At 37.5% G+C, this 20,997-nt stretch overlaps 1 protein-coding gene across 1 annotated transcript; it reads left to right on the forward strand.

Annotated features, from left to right (window-relative positions):
* The first annotated feature begins 3,823 nt into the window (after positions 1–3,823).
* LOC137770906 (N-acetyllactosaminide alpha-1,3-galactosyltransferase-like 1) lies at positions 3,824–13,563 on the forward strand. The gene is made up of 4 exons (XM_068553965.1): positions 3,824–3,876; positions 5,044–5,091; positions 12,314–12,454; positions 12,897–13,563. The coding sequence occupies exons 1-4, from the start codon at positions 3,824–3,826 to the stop codon at positions 13,561–13,563; spliced, it is 909 nt and encodes a 302-aa protein (XP_068410066.1).
* The last annotated feature ends 7,434 nt before the right edge of the window (positions 13,564–20,997 follow it).

Here is a 20,997-nt window from a genome sequence, read left to right on the forward strand (position 1 = left end):
TAAAATGGATCCCTCCTAAAGGGCCCACCCTAAGGGAGATTTCTGCAGCACTTCAAACAGAATAGGTGGTTCTCCTGACTCAAGTCTGCCTTCTTCCTAAGGCTGAGCATTCTGGAATCAGACATTTGGATTGATGGCCAAGCTTCCACAAATTAGTCTGTTATTAGAAGGTGGCAAGAAGGTTGTTTTCTACTTCCCCCCAAAACTTTTTATCCTCTTTTTTTCTAGGAGGGAATGAATACCAAATGGAAAATGCTGTTATTGATGGCATTTGCTTTATCCTTGATGTTGATTAAGCATCATTTTCAGTAAATACAAAAGACTGATGAGTTATCTTTAATGATTGGCAGAGTTGATCTAAAATGCTAGGTGTTGCCCCAAAATATTAATAAATATTCCCTAAAGTAATCAGAAATTACTTCCCCTTTGGGGAACAAATCGAATCATAAATATATTAATTCTTTCATTTTTCAACATTCAACAAATATTTATTGAGCACCTTCTTGGTGCTAGGCCCTGTTCTAAGTGCTGGGAAAACAGGAATGACACAAAGTGACTACTCTTATGAAGCTTTACATGCTAGGTGGAGAAGATGGGCGATAAGCAAAGAAATATTCAATATAATGTCAGGAGCATTGTATTTTATGTAATAATACTATGAAGAAAGAAATTGGACATGATAAGAGGATATAGAGCATTGGGGGCTATTTCAGATACATTTTAAACTACATCAAAGTTCCATCTAATAGGAATAAGATTCAAAGTAACCTGCTACAGAAACACAACTATACTGGGAAACAAATTTTTTAACCTGCTAAAATTCTCTCACATAGAAAAACTCAAATTCTTCCCGCTTCCATGCCTTCCTTTATGATCTTTTTAAAATAAGCAATGCAATGCTACTGGTACTATTTGAAAGTCAGCTATTTGTGGGAGCTAATGTCTTTTAAAATTAACCCTATTGCTTTGGTATCATGTTCTACATGTTATTTGCCCTCCTGAGGTGTTGTGCCTTAATAGAAAGGGCTCGTGGTCACTTGTAACAGTATTAATATCATCTTTTTGAAGATAATGTGCTATCTTAGTCGAAAAGGAAATAATAGATCGTAAGCTCATTGCAGGCCTGGATTCCAGAACTGGAATGTCACATCAGAACTAGATGCCACGTATTCCAGAACAGGAGTATTGTGCCTGGCATGTAGTAGTTTTGTAGTAATTATCTGGCTAACAAGTGAGTGAATGAATGGATCTTAATTCTAGATTTTTTGTTATTCAATTGCAATAGGCATTTGTTCAAATTTAACACTAAAATGCCTTTTTTTCTTGTATCTAAAGAATAAAGAAGAACCTAGAGAAGATTAATCTCTGCTGGTAAGAATCTTTGTTCTGTAAGTACTTTACAAACTGTATGGAGGGCAAACTGGCTGGAGTCAGGTGGATTCTAATGGCAATGGCAGTCAGAAAGAACAGAAAACTAGACTGAATTCTCTAGAGGCAACCACTGACAAATTTCTTGGGTTATCAGTTCAGAAATATTTTGAGTTTATATGGACATCTCCCAATTTTGCTCACTTGACACACTCATTTGCTTATACCAGACAAGTTTTTGACATTTTCTATAGTTTAAGTATCTCTGTCCAGGATGATATTTTTCTTTAGATTGATAGCCCTCTTTAGTCAACCATGTTTTCTACCATTGACCATTGTGTAGAACCCAAGAATTAGTGAAAACAACCTTAAAAAAAACAACTTTTTTTTAAGTTCTCCATTTGTCATTATATATTTTTAATAAAGTTGGGTGATTTGGATTTTGAAAGAGCACACATATTGAGCAATCCTATAATGAAATATCTTTGGCTAAAATCATCTATGAAATGTCAAAAAGGATACACTTTTAAAGGTTTTACATTTAATATTTGATTTTGAAATAATTATAGATTCACAGGAAGTTGCAAAGATAGTACACAGAAGTCACATGTACCTTTCACCAAATTTCCCTCAATGTTATATCTTTCATAATGGTAATCTAATAAGAAAACAGGAAATCAATGTTGGGACAATGTATGTGTATAATTATATGACATTTTATCACATGTGTAGATTCTTGTAACCACCACAGCAATCAAGATACAAAACTATTCCATCACCATAAAGATCTCCTCTGAGCTACCATTTGTAGACCCACACAGTTCCTCTCCCTGACTCTCCCTAAACCCTAGGACCACTAATCTATTTTTATCTCTATAATTTTGTCTCTTTGAGAATGCTTTATGAATGGAATCATATAGTATATGATCTATTGAGATGAGATTTTTTCACTCAGAATAATGCCTTGAGATTCAGCCAGGTTGTTGTTTATATTAATAGGTCATTCCTTTTTCATGCTGTGTAGTATTCCACGAAGGGATGTACCAAAGTCTGTTTAAGCATTCACCTATTGAGGGACATTTTGATTGATAGTTCTTACTGCACGTGAAAAATACTGTTCTACTTCTTTTCGGGTCCAGGGTTTCGGATAAGAAATCCACTTTCGTTCAAATTATTTTTTCCTTATAGGTGAATCATTTCTGACTGCTTTTAAGATTTTTTCATCTTTAGTTTTCAGAAATTTGACTATCATGTGCCTTAGCATGTATTTCTTTAGGTTTATCCTGTTTGGAATTCACCCAGCTTCTTGAATCTGTATGTTTGTGTCTTTTGCCAAATGTTAGGGAGTGTTCATCCATTTAAAAAATAATTTTCAGCCCCACCTCTTTCTTCCCTCTGGGACTCCAATTAAATGAATATTAGGTTTTTTGTTATAGTCTCACTTGTCTCTGAGTGAGATGCTGTTCTTTTTTTTTTTTTTTTTCCAGTTTTTTTTCTCTCTGTTGTTCAGCTTGAGTGGTTTCTATTATTCTGTCTTCAAGTTCACTGACTCTTTCCTCCATCCTCTTCATTCTACTGTTAAGCCTATCCATTGAGTTTTTATTTCAGGAATTGTATTTTTAAGTTCTAAAATTTATATTTAGTTCTTCTTTATATCTTCTATATCTTTGATGTTCTATATCTTTGACTTTCAACTTCTTTGCTGTGACTTTCTATTTCTTCATGTTTCAAGTATTTGTAATTGCCCACTGAGGCATTTTTACAATGGCTGCTTTACAATCCTTGTCAGATAAAACTAATATCTGGGCTTCCCTGGTGGCGCAGTGGTTGAGAGTCTGCCTGCCAATGCAGGGGACACGGGTTCGAGCCCTGGTCTGGGAAGATCCCACATGCCGCGGAGCAGCTGGGCCCGTGAGCCACAATTACTGAGCCTGCGCGTCTGGAGCCCGTGCTCCGCAACAAGAGAGGCCGCGATAGTGAGAGGCCCGCGCACCGCGATGAAGAGCGGCCCCCGCCTGCCGCAACTAGAGAAAGCCCTCGCACAGAAACGAAGACCCAACACAGCCACAAATAAATAAATAAATAAATAAATAAATTTTAAAAAGAAAAATTAAAAACAAAACAAAACAAAAAAAAAACTAATATCTGTGTTATCAAGGCATCTGCATATCGTCCTTTCTCATTCAAGTTGAGGTCTTCCTGATTCTTGGAATGATGAGTGATTATTTATTGAAACCTGGCTATTTTGGGTATTAGGAGACTCTGGATCTTATTTAAATCTTGCGTTTTCACAGGCATCCTCTGATACTGCTCCAGCTGGAAAATGGGTTGGCACCTCCCTGTTACTGTCAGCTGAGAGGTGAAATTTCAGGTTCTCAACTCTGCCTCTATTGGAACTTAGTGGGGAGGGGCCCCTTGTTACTAATGAGTGGGGATGAGAGTTTAGGCTCCCCACATGGTCTCCACTGACACTGACCACGGGGAGATGGCCACAGCTGCTGAGCAGTGGTGAAGGTTCTAACCCCCGCTCACCTCCTCCAACTCCACACCAGTGAGGAGGGTCGGGGGAGCCTCATTACAGGCTGGTGAGGGTGGAAGTTTCAGTTCTCCACTTGGTCTTTGCTGGAGGGATGGATATGGGGTCACAGCTCTTCTGTGGTATTGGGCTGGAGTAGAGTGAGTAGTGCCTAAAAGTTTTCTGCCTTGTAGGCTGCCCTTTTCCTCGTCCTTTAGTTGTAAAGAGCAGGTTTTTCTCAGGGTTCTTTTTGTGTCTATACCCATTGGCATTTCTGGGTTGCTGGCTTCTCTTGCACTCAATCTGGGATACATGTGGCAGAAAACCCAAGGAACTCACTGCCATGTCGATCCATGAGTTCTGAGGTGCCTACATGAACTGGCTTCTTTGCTTTCAGAGTCTTCTTTTGTTTGCTCTATATATAATGTCCAGGGATTGTAGCTGTACTTAGGGGTAGGAATAGGAAAAATTAGGACTATTCCATTTTTCTGGAAGCACAAGTCACTTAAAGTTATTCTTATTTTACAAAAATCCCCAGTTTATGAAAGGGAAGTTCCCTCATAACCTTGTCAATTATGTAATTAACTTAAAAGTACAACAAAACCTTAGGTGCATCCTATCTTTAAGTGGAAATCAAAGGTGAATATCTGGACCCCTACTCCAACCCCTTTATTTCAATACATAAGAGTATTTATCACATAATAAGCTACTAATGTTTGATAAATTAAATCTGTATTGTCTATGAATATACATTATTTTCTGGCTCTGTTAATTTTTAAAATATATCACCCCCCGCAAAAGAAACCATACTGTCCCTTGCCTTCCTGCCCTTGATCATAACCTCTTCACCCTAATGTAGCCCTTATTGTTCCAGACTCAGTTTCTATTTCTTCTCCAAGTGGTTTCCCTTAACCCCAAATTTAGGTTGGATGCCCCATTTATATGCTGTTTTCCCTATTAGCACTTATCACTCTGTACTGTAATTATCTATTTAATATCATCTTTCCTGCTCATCTATCAGCTTCCTGAGGACAGGAGACTATCTAAATGTTCATAGTTATAGAACCAGCACCAAATAGTGCCTGTCATATTATAGGGGTGCAACATATATTTGTTGAATGAGCAGATTACTCTTAACATGATTTTCATTTTGTACCCAGGGATCAAGAAGCAGGAGAACCTCAGCTCTCAGACTGGTTTAATCCTAAGCAAGAACCAAAACTTCTGCTCATAAAGTAATAATAATAATAATATAACTCTATTTGAATGGGGAAGATTTTTTTTTCATCATCAAATTTTAGCTAACCTGGGAGGTTTCCAGGACTTGGAATTTTTACTTTTAAGGCTTTTATATACAATCCGAGGACCTATTTATCAAGAATTAGGCAATTAAGGGTCATAATGAGAAAGATGTTTTCTGGTTTAACATTCCTGGTTTTATTAGGAGAAAGAAAAAATCTCTTTAGTAACAGCCTGAAAAATGCCATTAATGACTCCTCTTGATTTTGGCATTAACATTCGGGGGAGAATTTCATTCTTTATAATGGCTGTATACCATAATTTAAGTTTTAGCCATTCACTGTTGGTTTTGTATTGTTTGCAGTTTGGGGGCTACTGTAAGTAATATTTCAACAAAGAGCCTTACACATATGTTTTGTAAACTGCTGCGTGAATTTATCTGTAATATAAATTCCCATTATGGCATCATTGGTTTAAGAGGTTGTGAACATTTTAAATATTGCTTCAGGCTGCTAAATTGCCCTTTAACAATTATACTATTTATTTTCTAATCTACAGAGGATAAACGTTAATAATTTTTGTTTTATATATCTACATTTTATTCTAGTAGTATCAAACATTTTATTACTTGAAAAACTTAGTTGAAATATCTCAATTCAATTTGTATTTCTGTAATTATTATTTAATTTGAGCATCCTCTATGTTTACTATTTATTTGTATTTCATCTTATCAGAATTCTTTTTTATATTTATATTTTTTAATGGACTGCAGGTGCAGAGAATTAGATGAATAATAATCCTTGCTTCATGACTTACTCTCATCATTAGTTCATGCAAAATCCACTTATTTTATTTATTTGTGTGCTTTCTTGCTTATTTTTAATGAAGCAAAAATTACAACCTTCTATAACGTCAACATCTAGCTTTGTGTTCTTTTCAATACCCCCACTCTGTTTCCTTGCCCTAGTCCCTGAAATAACCACAGTCCTGAATCCTGGTTCATCATCCCCTTGCTTTCTTTTTTATTTTTATTTATTTATTTATTTATTTATTTATTTATTTATTTATTTATTTATTTATTTATTATTGTTTTTAAACATCTTTATTGGAGTATAATTGTTCTACAGTGGTGTGTTAGTTTCTGCTTTATAACAAAGTGAATCAGTTATACATATACAATATGTTCCCATTTCTCTTCCCTCTTGCGTCTCCCTCCCTCCAACCCTCCCTATCCCACCCCTCTAGGTGGTCACAAAGCACCGAGCTGATCTCCCTGTGCTATGCGGCTGCTTCCCACTAGCTATCTATTTTACATTTGGTAGTGTATATATGTCCATGCCGCCCTCTCCCTTCGTCCCAGCTTACCCTTCCCCCTCCCCGTGTCCTCAAGTCCATTCTCTAGTAGGTCTGCATCTTTATTCCCGTCCTGCCCCTAGGTTCTTCATGACCTTTTTTTTTTTTTTTTTTAGATTCCATATATATGTGTTAGCATACAGTATTTTTTAAAGTATAAACTTATATCCTCCATGTGTATTCTGGAAAAGTCTATTTTAAAATTTCAGTTGTTTATATCAGTAACTTTATAAAGAGGATATCATGATGTATGTAATCTTCAGGGGTTTATTTTTTCCCTTAATATTAGATTGCTAAAATTCATCTCCAAATTGCATATCACTGACATTCATTTTGATGGCTGCATAATAATTGACTGTGGAAATATACCACAGTTTGTTCATCTACTGCTTCATTAAAGGGCACTTGAACTGTTTCTAGGTTTTTGCTGCTATGAACATTAAGAACTAATGCTCTTTTAAGATGCCTTTCCAGAGAGTTCAAAGAGTTTAAAAGGTGAAAAAAAATTATAGATAAAATAGCTGCCCAACATCTTCAACATTTGTCTCCCTCATTCCACTCCAATCGTACTGGCCTCCTTGATATTCCTCAGATACACCAAGCATGCTCTCACCTCAGGGCCTCTGCACCTTCTGTTTTCCTGCATGAACCATGCATCTTCTGTATAGTCAAATGGCTCATTCTCTCCCTTCCATCAAGACTCCACACAAATGTTACTTTATCAGTGAAGACTTCTCCAACCACCCATATAAAATGGCCCCTCCCATTCCCTTTTTCCCTCACCCAGTTTTATTTTTCTCCGTTGCATTCATCAACATCTGGTATACTACTTATTTGCTTGTTTATTCATTTATTATCTGCCTCTCCCAATAGAAGGTGCCTAGAAAAGAATCCTAGACATAGCAGAGGCTCAATATTTGTAGATTAAATAAATACATGAAACCTTTTGACTAATCGAAATGACAGCATTTTCATAACATAACATACCATTACATAATAGTGGTAGAAGGCATTCTTTCATTAGAGGGCTTGTGCTTTACTATTAAGCATCATGGATTTTAGTTTAAAATGAAATGACCAGGAATTCCCTGGCAGTCAGTGGTTAAGACTCAGCACTTTCACTGCCATGGGCCGGGGTTCGATCCCTGGTCAGAGAACTAAGATCTCACAAGCTATGCAGTGCAGCCAAAAGAAAAAAAAAAAAAAAAAATTAAAACTTAAAAAAAAAAAGTAATTGGGTAACATCTATTAAAAATGAACATACGTAAAAGGAATCCTACTTCTAGGACTAGCTGATAAAAATAACAGCAACAGTACACAAAGACATAAGATTAAGAAAGTTTATTGTATAATTTTTCATAGTGAGAAAAATCCCAAAAATAAAATGAATACCTATTTGTAAGGAAGTGGCTAAACTCCACACTGTGGAATATTATGCAGCCATTTTAAAAAATGAATAAGAACTAGTCCAGATAACCTGGAAGGATTTTCACAAGGTTGTATTGAGTAAGAAAAACAAGATGCAGAAAGATGTGCATTATTTCATTATTGTAAAGCAAACAAGATTTTAAAAGCCTGGATACATATGTGTATCTATGTATATGTGTATATTACATGCATATTATCTATAGAATTATGTGAATATGGAGGAAAAAAGAAAAGAGCACAAACTAGGCTGCTAATATGGTGATCCAGCCAGGAGGTGGCGAAATTGTATACTGATAGAGCAGGAGTAGAGGTGGAAATTCTCTAGTAATATTCTATCATGATTCTATCCATTTATAGTAAATTTATTTCCAATATATCACTTCTGATTCTTACTCCTTTTAGACTTTTACTCAGTTTCCTAGGACTAGATATAGGTCAATATAGCCTTGACTTATAGAAAGAGTCCCCACCTTCTCTCTCCAGATACACTTTTTGAACAAATTATTCCCTCCCATATTATTATCATGATTCACATCTCATCAAATTTTAGTGACACATTCTAGCATCAAAATCATTTTAATACCTATTCTCTCTTTTCTAGGAACGTAAATATCTTAGGCCATACATATTATTTCCCTCCCTCATCATTGTGCTTCTTTCTATGTTACACCTATGATAGTCTATAGTACCATGAGACCAGAATTTTAGCTGTGTGTCTTGTTTCTGGAAATTTTCATTGTAAACAATATACTTCATGAGCAGGTCACTTTGTGTCCTGCTGAATACTATCTGCTCAGGCCTCATGAGGTGTTGTCTAAGCTTCTCAGATACTGAATATATCAGGGTATAAAAGAAGCAACTCAAGTGACATGAAGAAACTTTAATGAAGAGATTGTTAGCAGAGATTTGGGGCACAGCAAAGGAAATGGAGGCACACAGGGGCTTGCAACAGCAGGAAGCTGTGACCACCCTAAGCCTAAAGGGACAAGGGAAGGAATGGTGTTCCTGGAGACCAGGGATTCCTGAAACCACGAAAGAGTCACCCAATAGAAGTTGCAGTTGTATATGGATACAGCCACTGCCAAGATCTCAACAAAGCTGGAAGAAAGAGAGGAGAATAGGTAACCTCTCTTCCTGCCCTCTGATCTTGTGTTGGGGCCTCCCATTAGAAGAACCAGTTGGAAGCCACAGAGCAGGGGACTGGATGACCAGTCTGCTTCCAGGACATAACACCGGGCAGAGAAGGTCTAAGGATAAATCAGGAGAAGGTAAATAACTAGCACAATCCCCCCTTTTGCCTCTTAGCATCAATTCTCAACCTTCACTTAGATGAAGAAGCTCATGTTCCCCAAACAGGAGAAACACAGTCCCATCAGCTACAAGGTGTTGTCAAGAGGTGAGGTTATGGCAATTCAGCCATATTCCCACCTGGAACCTAAATTGTAACAGCCATCTCCAGTGGTCTTCTTATAAAGTGGCAGAGAAAGGGAAAAATATAATTAACATAATAAATCATGGCTACGATCCCACCTCTGTAGCTGTTCAGGATGTTGGTAATAAAAGGACGTAGTTAATAATCACTGCTCCATGTTATCCTTATCCTCTGCTAACCCCCTGGGTCAGCCAGAGTTCTTATCTGTTAGGGTGACCCAAACCTCCATTCCTGAAGATTCTGAGTCCTTTAGTGGTACCAACTTATTGAGATGCCACAATTTCCTATTGACAATTATTACTAGAAATGGGAGTACTACTGGGCACCCCAAAGAATCTCTTGGGATCTATATGCAGCCCTCCTTGCCATCATTGTGTAACTACATCTTAATATCCTCTTGGTGATAAAGATCAGCCACCCCAGCCAGTGCAGTAATGCCATTTTCTGCCTCTTAGCTAAGCAGCATGAAGAACCCCAAGTGACCTGCTATCAGGTTCATAGAACCATGACTTATTTCCTAGAGGAAGAACTCCTCCCTTGGGATCTAGGAGATCTAAACTCACTGAACCCAAGGTTACAACAATGGCAAGTAAACATTCTGTAAGTGAGTTATTAGATGCAATCATGAGCTGGAACATCTCCACACCCACCTTGCTTTTTGGACCATGTATTTTAGCTTTGGAAGGAATGGTATCTCATATCGCTCACTGATTCAAAACATGAATGGTATACAATAGGATACTACCTCAACCTTTCAGGGAATTATTTCCAAACTATCACTGAAATTGAGACTTTCCCTGGCCATTCCACTTTCTACCAGGCCAGCTGCCTCTAGAGAGTGAGGTACATAGTCAGACAAGAGAACATCATGGAATTGAGCCAAATGTCATTTCACCCTGAGATGTATACCTTAAGTGGAGGCAATGTTACGTGTGCTATAATGGCAATGAATAAGATATCTGCAAGTCAACAAAGCTGACAGATTTGTAAGCTGGGAAAGCCAATCCCTATCCTGAACATGAAACATTTCCCTGAGGGAAAGCTGCTGTCCCTTTCATCATGGAATCTAATATAATCAAGCAGCCATCAGTTGGCTGCTGGCCCCTGAAAAATGGTGTCATATAGTGGGCTCAGAGTTGGCCCCTGCTGTTGGCAGGTTGGGCACTCATCACTGGGAGATATTCATGTCATTGAGCCCATCATCATCTCCACCAGAGTCCAAGTAGCTGGGGCCTCTTTGTATATAGACGCTAAGCCAGCCACAAGGGAGGCTAAGCAAGGCATCTTGCTAACATCCAGAGGGTAGATCATCTTGTCGACCTGACTACTGAAAGCCACCTTTGCAGAGGATATCCTCTGGTCAGATTTACCTCCCAGGCGAAGAGTTTCATACCTAGAGTATAAATCTAATGACTCTAAGTCTCTGCTCTTACTTCTTCCTCTTCTGTTTTATCAAACAATTTCTAAACACAGGTTTTTAATTGCTTTCTGCTCTCAGAGACTCTTTTTCTTTCATTATGGTAGCAAATCTTTAATCAGATCTAATGAGGAAAGAGAGATAATCTTCAAACCCTTTCATTGTCTTAAATAGATATTGATTTGCATCTGTAGCATGCCTAAAGTCTAAGTATCATCACTGTGACAAGGATACATCTGGCCAGTTTTAAGGTAGAGTTTGAGACTTACAGTCCAATAGAAGTGCATGACTATTAATTCTAAGAACAGAGAGGGTTTAAAAATAAATGTATAAAAAATAAATAAATGTATAAGCTAAAACAGTAAAAGGGTCACTTTAGAAGAATTTGTTATCATATTATTATTAATATACTATTAAGTGTTGCCAAATCCTACACTTGTCTGGGTCTGGATTTGTGATTAAAACCTGCGATCACTAATAGCAAAATGGCTTCTCACTTTGTATTCAATTCCTTCCAAAATGAAGGTCTTGATTGACTTTAATAGTTTAACGCCCTTCCTCCAGCCAAACTATTTACTATTACGAATACTGCTACTTCTGCTGTCATTTTGTTATTAGTAGAAGCAAATCTAATGTCATTCTTCCTTTATGGACTAATCACGTTTTCTTCCAGGTTGTAGTGATGGGCCTAAAGCATTAAGGAGAAGGTGAAAAGAGATACTCTGGATCTTCTAGGAAAAGAGGAGGGAGAAAGAGGAAAAGGAGAAGTGGGGGGGGGGGGTGGGGAGAAAGGAAGATATAAGGAGACAGTGGTGCTGCCTGCTTTAGGCAACAATCAGAGAAATGTTCAGACACCAGGCTACTTCAGTTTAAGCTCCAGTCAGAGCTCAAATAAAATAATCCCTGGGCTCAAAAGGCAGTATGTCGTAATGACTGAAGTATAGATTCTGAAGCCCAACTGGCTGATCTTGAACCCTGACTCTGCCATTTATTAGCTGTGTGATAGTAAGCAATTTACTCAACCAATCTGTGACCTAAATTTCCTCATATGAAAAACAGGGATAATAATAGTACTTATAGGGGTTTCCTTGGTGGCGCAGTGGTTGAGAGTCTGCCTGCCGATGCAGGGGACACGGGTTCGAGCCCTGGTCTGGGAAGATCCCACATGCCGCGGAGCAACTAGGCCCGTGAGCCACAACTACTGAGCCTGCGCGTCTGGAGCCTGTGCTCTGCAACAAGAGAGGCCGCGATAGTGAGAGGCCCGCGCACCGCGATGAAGAGTGGCCCCCGCTTGCCACAACTAGAGAAAGCCCTCGCACAGAAACGAAGACCCAACACAGCCATAAATAAATAAATAAAAATTGTATAACTTTAAAATATATATATAATAATAGTACTTATAGGACATTGCAAGGATTAAATGAGTAACGGAAAGCACTTAATCACCATGCCAGGAACATAGTAAGTATTTGATAATCATTAGCTATTATCACTTAGACAACAACTTTTCCTGTCATAATAAAGTGGTAGCTGCTTAACTTGTTTCTTGTCTGTTCAGCAGAAAACGTCCTGATGTAATAACAACAACTGACTGGCTTGCTCCAGTCATGTGGGAAGGAACTTACAATAGACAGGTCCTGGAAAACTATTACAAAAGGCTGAACATTACCATAGGCTTGGTTGTAATATGTGCTCCCAGAAAGTAGGTGCTACTAATAGTCATCCTTTTTTTATTTTGGAAAAATGTGGATGAGCACCCAGAGCCTTTCTACATCCAAAGAGCTATTCAAATTTAACTCTAACCATTATATCTGGCTGACTGTATAAATATTTTTAGTGATTATTTTCTTCAGCTGTGTCTGAGTCCTTAAAACTATTTGGGAATCTTTTCATTAGTATCCAGTTAGCTTTCGCAACAAACTCTATGGCTCTTCTCAGGCTCCCAAGCTCACTACATTCTCTTTCACTAACCACTACCGTTAAGTTCTAGACCCAACTGCTCTGCTCTTACCTATTGATAGTTCTTAAGCAAGAATGACACGTGTTAGACAGCATGTTTAAATGACAGGTAACCTCCTGATGATTTTTAGCAAAACAAGCCTTTTCTGTTGTGTATTTGTTTGTTTGTTTTTCATGTTCCACAGGTTTTCAGCTCGGAACTTGCAAGAGTTCATCCAATCTGCTAATAAGTACTTTATCGTTGGCTACAATGTTATCTTTTACATCTTGCTGGATAGCTTCTCCAAGCTGCCTCCCACAGTGTTAGGTCCCCTTCGAACATTTAAAGTATTTTTGGTGATCAAAGAAAATATATGGGAAGACTTACATTTCATATACATGAAGAACTTACTTGACTACATCATAACACACATCCAGCATGAAGTCAACTTTCTCTTCATTATGACTGCAAACCAGATCTTCAAGGATGACTTTGGAGTGGAAACCCTGGGAAAATCTGTAGCTCAACTTAGTGCATGGTGGTATTTTAAAAATGGTAAAACTTTCCCTTATGAGAGAAGATGTAAAGGAGCAGCTTTCATCCCTTTTGAAGAGGAAGATTTCTATTACCATAGTGCAATTTTTGGTGGCACAGTCCAGGAGGTTTTAAACCTCCTTAAAGTATATCAGAAAGGAGCTATTCAAGACACCGAAAATAGACTTACCAGCACATATGAACACCACCTAAACAAATACATTTTTATTAAGAAACCCACTAAATTATTATCACCAGAATACAACTGGGATCCAAGTTTTAGAACTCCTCCACAAATTAAATCTGTTAAGATACCATGGCAGTCAAAAAGTGTTTGATGGTATTATTATTAGATTTGTGGATTAACAAGTTCACTACAATAATTCCTCAAATATAAAACTCATTAAAATTTTCAGTGTTTTAGAAACTTACAAAAATGTGCAATCTTCCTAAAGAAATTGTTTTTCTCCATCCAATTTTGAAACATCTAAATCTACCTATGCTGGATTAAGAATAAATGGTTATTAATTTAATGTTAATGCATAGTGATGTTATTATATATAAAATATAGATATATATATATATTATAAACAATGTAAAAATGCTTTTGAAGGCATAAAATGAATGTTTCATGAAGAAACACATCCATACTGTAGTTCAAAAAATAATAATAGATAGATGGATAGATAAATAGGTACATAGGTAGATAGACAGAGAGACAGATAGACAGATAGATATACACACAAATAATCAAAGGGACATGTGTAAGGGAAAAAATATTCATCAACTCACTCATCAAATATTTACTCAGTTTTTTTAGTGTTGGGATATATATTGCTTGTGATTAATCTCCACAATTAGTATTCAGTCTATCTAGTGCCTGACTGAATTTAAGTGAACTAAAGACATTCTATGAAATATGTATCTTACTTTTATTGTTATAAAGATATTGAGTTCATTTTTTTTTAATGCTACAAGAATTTTATTTTAAAAAATTAGATATCTACTGAATTCCATGGTAAGTATATTAGATGCAGTCAGGGATAGAAAAAATGTTTCAAAAATATATAATGTGCCCTCAAGCAGCCTACAATCTAGCAAGGGAGATAAAACTAATCATAAATATCTATTTTACAAGTTTAAAAGTGCCAAAAACTCATAAGGAAGACATGGCTAAAACGCATGGTGGTTCAGGAAAGGGAGTAATCATCTTCATAAGAATCTTTAGGTAGTCATATCCACTATGTTTCCATAAACTAGTGAGGCATTATAGCATAGTTATAAGAGCTAGAGGTTCTAAAGTCAAAATAAGTTATTAGTTTAATCCTCTTTTTTGGGAGAAAAACTGAGTCTTAGTAAGTAGTCTATAAAAGATAAGGATTATTGGCTATTGAAAACACTAAAATTATAAGGAATATTGATGATGACTGTGGCAGGAAGACCTTATGATGGTCCCCAATGATCCCCATATCCTGGTATTCATGTCCTTGTGTAGTCCCCCCCCCACCTGTCCAGCTGCATTGTGAGCTGAATGTAGTGATTTCCTTCCAATCTATAGAATATAACAAAGATGATGGGGTGTCCCTTTCATGATCAGGTTACATAAGATTGTGATTTCCATCTTACTAGCAGACTCTCTTTCTTGCTGTCTTTGATGAAGCAAGTTGAAATGTTGGACAGGCCCTCATAGCAAGGAACTGAGGGCAGTCATCAGCCAACAGCTAGAAAAGGAACTGAGGCCCTCAGTCCAACAACCCTCAAGGAACTGAATTCTGCCAACAACCATGTAAGTGAGTTTAGAAGCAGATCTTTCCCCAGTTGAGTTTTCACATGAGAACTTATCTCCAGCCAACACCTTGACTGCAGCCTTGTGAGAGACCCAGAAGTAGAAGGTCCAGCTAAACCATGCCCAGATTCTTTTTTAAAAAAAAAATAGATTTTATTTATTTATTTATTTATTGGCTGCGTTGCATCTTCCATGGCTGTGCGTGGACTTTCTCTAGTTGCTGAGGGCTTCTCATTGCGGTGGCTTCTCTTGTTGCGGAGCACAGGCTCCAGGCACGCAGGCTCAGTATTTGTGGCACACGGGCTTAGTTGCTCCGTGGCATGTGGGATCTTCCTGAACCAGGGCTGGAAGCCGTGTCCCCTGCATTGGCAGGCGGATGCTTAACCACTGTGCCACCAGGGAAGCCCCATGCCCAGATTCTTGAACCACAGAAACTGTGAGATAATAAAGATGTGCTGCTTTAAGACATTAAGTTTTGGGGTAATTTGTTACACAGCAATAGATAACTAATACAGATACCATACCTGAAAGTGGTGTGATGCCATGAAAAATACTAAAATTGTGGGAGCAGTTTTGGAACTGGGCAATAAATGGAACCTGGAAAGATTTTCCAACTCATGATAGAGCGAGCCTAAATTTTTTCGAATGGACTGTTAGTAGAAATCTGAACTTTGAGGATGCTGTCAGTGAGAGCTCAAAAGGAAGTGAGGAAGATATTACTGGAAACTGTAGGAAGGGGGATCTTTGTTATGTAGTGACAGAAAGCATGACAACATTGCCCCCTTCAGTTATGTGGAAAAAGGAACATGTACCTAATGAGCTTGGTTTTGTAGATAAGGAGATTTCTAAGCTTCCTTCTTGCTGTTTATAATAAAATGTTAGGAAATGAACTATAAAATAAAATAGCCTTCTTTCTTTGCAACTTCTGGTCCTAGACAAGATGACAAAGACTCACTTTCCCTTTTACTTCCCTCAAAATAAAATAAAATCCTGGAAATAATTACAGACAACCATAAGAGGACTCGGAAAAGTGGAAAGAGGAAGCAGGCTGGCTAGGGACCTTAGGACTTGAGGAACAACATGGTGGTGAGGTAATCCCTGAGATTTCTTTTTGTCTCCCATATATCCCAGACTGGGCACTGAAGAAGGCCCACAACTCAAACCACCAGAAGGTGTAGATTTTTAAAAGTTCTAGGAAAAGCCAGCTCTCTCTGGCTGAAGGCCCAGAAAAGAGGCAGCACAGCTGAGACCTGGTGGGGAACCCCATCTTCACTCTGTACCTGGCTGGCCTGCTCTGCCTGCACCAGCAGCACCTGCAAGAGTAGGCAGCTGACTCTACCAGAAGTACCAATAGGCCCAGTGTCTCCTGGCCCTCCACTCAGCAGCAGAGGGAGACCTATATCCAAAATCTCCTGGTCTCCATTCAGTGGCAAAGAATGACTCCCAGCACTACCACCAGAGGCAGAAGGAGGCCCAGGCAGATGTTTCCCTCCCTCAGTGGCACTGGCACAGATGGAATAAGAAGCCTGTTGGCACAAGGTAAGATAGAGAGAAGCTAGAGAGAAGAAGATAGAGATAGAAGATAGAGAGAAGTTCCTGGGAAACACTCTCTGTCCCACAGACTCAGCCTCCTCCATCCACCACCTAGCAGCATTGGGGACACCAGGAAAGCACCTTCCACACCTCTTACGCAACACCATCAGTGATTAGGCAGGCATTGGGTGGTAGCCTTGAGAACAGGCTCAGGGAAACATTCACTACCCCATGGCCCAGCATCTCCCATGCTCCCCCTAGCAGGATCTGCCTGGGAAATCACACTCGGCCCCTGCAGGCAGCATCTGCAGGATCAAACAGGAGCCCCGGTGGTGCCAAGGGAAAGAAGTGGACCAGAAAAGCGCTGTATAGGCTCTGAAACCTATATTGTCACTGGAACCACAGCTGAAAAAAGTAAGCAAGGGACTATGCACTAAACATAAACAGGGTGACTGCCTGCTGAAAGAAAAGACTTAAATAGGATTCAGGGTCTCATAACTTAATTCTCAAAATGTTCCAGATACAAAAAGTCACTCATCATACCAAGAACCAGAAAAGTCACAACCTGAATGAGAAAAGGCAATCAACTGATATCAATATAGAGATAAACCAAATGTTAGAATTATCTGACAAGGATTTTAGAGCAGCTATCATAAAAAATGCTTCAGCGGCAAGGGATAATTTGGAAGATTGGTATTGACATATACACACTACTATATATAAAATAGATAACTAATAAGAACCTACTGTATAGCACAGGGAACTCTACTCAATACTCTGTAATGACCTATATAGGAAAAGAATCTAAAAAAGAGTGGATATATGTATATGTATAACTGATTCACTTTGCTGTACAGCAGAAACTAACACAACATTGTAAATCAACTATACTCCAATAAAAAATTAATTTAAAGAAATAAATAAAAATCCAACTCTTGATTTTGCTGAAAAAAAAAATGCTTCAACTAGCAATTCCAACTTATCTCAAAACAGATGAAAAAATAGAAAACTTCAGCAGAAACATTTCTATCTGTAGAAGGACACATACCATATACTATCATTTATATATTACTTTATAAAATGCAATGTAACACTACATACTATTTAGGGATATACACATATAGGCAAAAATATAAGGATACGAATGGCAAGAATGATCAGCAAATTTGTGATTGTGGTTACCTTTGCAATAGGAAGGAAATGCAATTAGAAAGGGATGCACGGTATGCTTCATCTAGATGTGAAATGTTTTGTTTCTTAAGCCTCATTGTTGGTACATGTTCATCATAATAGTCTTTACATTTTTATGTCTGAAATATTTCATAATAAAAATGACTATTGAAAAACTCTACTAAGTGATGTCTATCTCTTATCGTTTGAAACTTTTCACTTAGTACCTTAAACAAAGCATTAGAGCTTAATGTGGTTAATTTTTGCTTTAACTTTAAAAGTTTTTAGATAAAAATATAAAAGAAGAAATAGAAAATTAGAATATCTTAAAGAAACTGAGTCAGAGGGGAAAAAATCTTTTCACAAAAATAACTCTAGGCCATTTACAAAAATTAACTCAAAATTGATAAAAAAAATCTAAATGTGTGCTCCCATGTCTTAGCTATTGTAAATAGTGCTGCTATGAACTTTGGGGTGCATGTATCTTTTCGAACTAGAGTTTTCTCCCTGTATATGCCCAGGAGTAGGATTGCAGAATCATATGGTAACTCTATTTTTAGTTTTTAGATTTTTTTTAAAAATGTTTTACACTTTATTTATTTATTTAATTTTTTTGGCTGTGTTGGGTCTTCGTTTCTGGGCGTGGGCTTTCTCTAGCTGCGGCGAGTGGGGGCCACTCTTCATCGCGGTGCATGGGCCTCTCACTGTCGCGGCCTCTCTTGTTGCAGAGCACAGGCTCCAGACACGCAGGCTCAGTAGTTGTGGCTCACGGGCCTAGTTGCTCCGCGGCATGTGGGATCTTCCCAGACCAGGGCTCGAACCTGTGTCCCCTGCATTGGCAGGCAGATTCTCAACCACTGCGCCACCAGGGAAGCCCTATTTTTAGTTTTTTAAGGAACCTCCAAACATTTCTCCATAGTGGCTGCAGTAATTTACATTCCCATCAACAGTGTAGGAGGGTTCCTTTTTCTCCACATCCTCTCCAGCATTTATTATTTGTAGGTTTTTTAATGATGGCCATTCTGACTGGTATGAGTTGATAACTCATTGTAGTTTTGGTTTGCATTTCTCTAATAATTAGCAATATTGAGCATCTTTTCATGTGCCTGTTGGCCATCTGTATGTCTTCTTTGGAGAAATGTCTATTTAGGTCTTCTGCCCTTTTTTTGATTGGGTTGTTTGGTTTCTTTTTATATTAAGCTGTATGAGCTGTTTGTATATTTTGGAAATTAATCCCTTGTTTGTAGCATCATTTGTAAAAATTTTCTCCCAGTCCTTAGGTTGTTTTTTCATCGTTTATGGTTTCCTTTGCTGTGCAAAAACTTTTAAGTTTAATTAGGTCCCATTTGTTTATTTTTGTTTTTATTTCCATTACTCTAGGAGATGGATCCAAAAATATATTGCTGCAATTTATGTCAAAGAGTATTCTGCCTATGTTTTCCTCTAGGAGTTTTATAGTATCCAGTCTTACTTTAGGTCTTTAATCCATTTTGAGTTTATTTTTGTGTATGGTATTAGAGGATCGTCTAATTTCATTCTTTTATATGTAGCTGTCAAGTTTTCCCAGCACCACTTATTGAAGAGACTGTCTTTTTTCCATTATATATTCTTGCCTCCTTTGTCATAGATTAATTGACCGTAAGTGTGTGGTTTTATTTCTGGGCTTTCTATCCTTTTTCATTGATCTCTATGTCTGGTTTTGTGCCAGTACCATACACACTGGCACAAAACCAGTTTTGATAATTGTAGCTTTGTACTATAGCCTGAAGTCAGGTAGTGTGATTCCTGAGCTCCGTTCTTCTTTCTCAAGATTGTTTTAGCTATTTGGAGTCTTTTGTGTTTCCATACAAATTTAAAAATTTTTTATTCTGGTTCTGTGAAAAATGCCATTGGTAATTTGATAGGGATTGCATTGAATCTGTAGATTGCATTGGGGACTATGATCATTTTAATAATATCGATTCTTCCACTCCAAGAACATGGTTTATTTTTGTCCATCTGTTTGTGTTGTCTTCAATTTCTTTCATCAGCATCTTATAGTTTTCAGAGTACAGGTCTTTTGTCTCCTTAGATAGGTTTATTCCTAGGCATTTTATTCTTTTTGATGTGATGGTAAACAGGATTGTTTCCTTAAATTCTCTTTCTGATATTTCTCTTTCTATTAGTGTCTATAAATGCAACAGATTTCTGTATATTAATTTTGTATCCAGCAACTCTACCAAATTCATTGATGAGCTCTCGTAGTTTTCTGGTAGTGTCTCTAGGATTTTCTATGTACAGTACCATGTCATCTGCAAACAGTGACCATCTTACTTCTTCTTCTCCAACTTGGATTCCTTTTATTTCTTTTTCTTCTCTGATTGCTGTGGCCAAGACTTCCAAAACTATGTTGAATAAAAGTGGTGAGAGTGGACATCCTTTTCTTGTTCCTGATCTTAGAGGAAATGCTTTAGCTTTTCACCATTGAGTATGATGTTAGCCCTGAGTTTGTCACATATGGCCTTTATTATGTTGAGATATGTTCCCTCTATGCCTACTTTCTGAAGAGTTTTTATCATAAATGGATGTTGAATTTTATCAAAAGCTTTTCCTGCATCTATTGAGATGATCACATGGTTTTTATTCTTCACTTTGTTAATGTGGTGTATCAAATTGACTGATTTGCGGATATTGAAAAATCCTTGCATCCCTGGGATAAATCCCACTTGATCATGGTGTATGATCCTTTTAATGTATTGTTGCATTCAGTTTACTAGTATTTTGTTAAGGATTTCTGCATCTATGTTCATCATTTTATTGGCATGTAATTTCTTTTTTTGTGATATCTTTGTCTGGTTTTGGTACCAGGGTGATGGTGACCTCATAGAATGAATTCGAAAGTGTTCCTTCCTCTGCAATTTTTTGCAATAGTTTCAGAAGGTTAGGTGTTAACTCTTCTCTAAATGTTGGTAGAATTCACCTGTGAAGCCATCTGGTCCTGGACTTTTGCTTATTGGGAGTTTTTAAATTACTGATTCAATTTCAGTACTGGTAATTGGTCTGTTCATATTTTCTATTGCTTCCTGGTTCAGCCTTGGGAGATTATACCATTCTAAGAATTTTATCATTTCTTCTAGGTTGTCAATTTTATTGGCATATAGTTGCTCGTAGTAGTCTCTTATGATCCTTTGTATTTCTGTGGTGTCAGCTGTAAATTCTTCTTTTTCATATCTGATTTTATTGATTTGGACCCTCTATCCTTTTTTCTTTTTCTTTTTTTAAAAATAAATTTATTTATTTATTA

Source organism: Eschrichtius robustus, chromosome 10, assembly GCF_028021215.1.
Source record: "Eschrichtius robustus isolate mEscRob2 chromosome 10, mEscRob2.pri, whole genome shotgun sequence".
Taxonomy (NCBI): Eukaryota; Metazoa; Chordata; class Mammalia; order Artiodactyla; family Eschrichtiidae; genus Eschrichtius; species Eschrichtius robustus.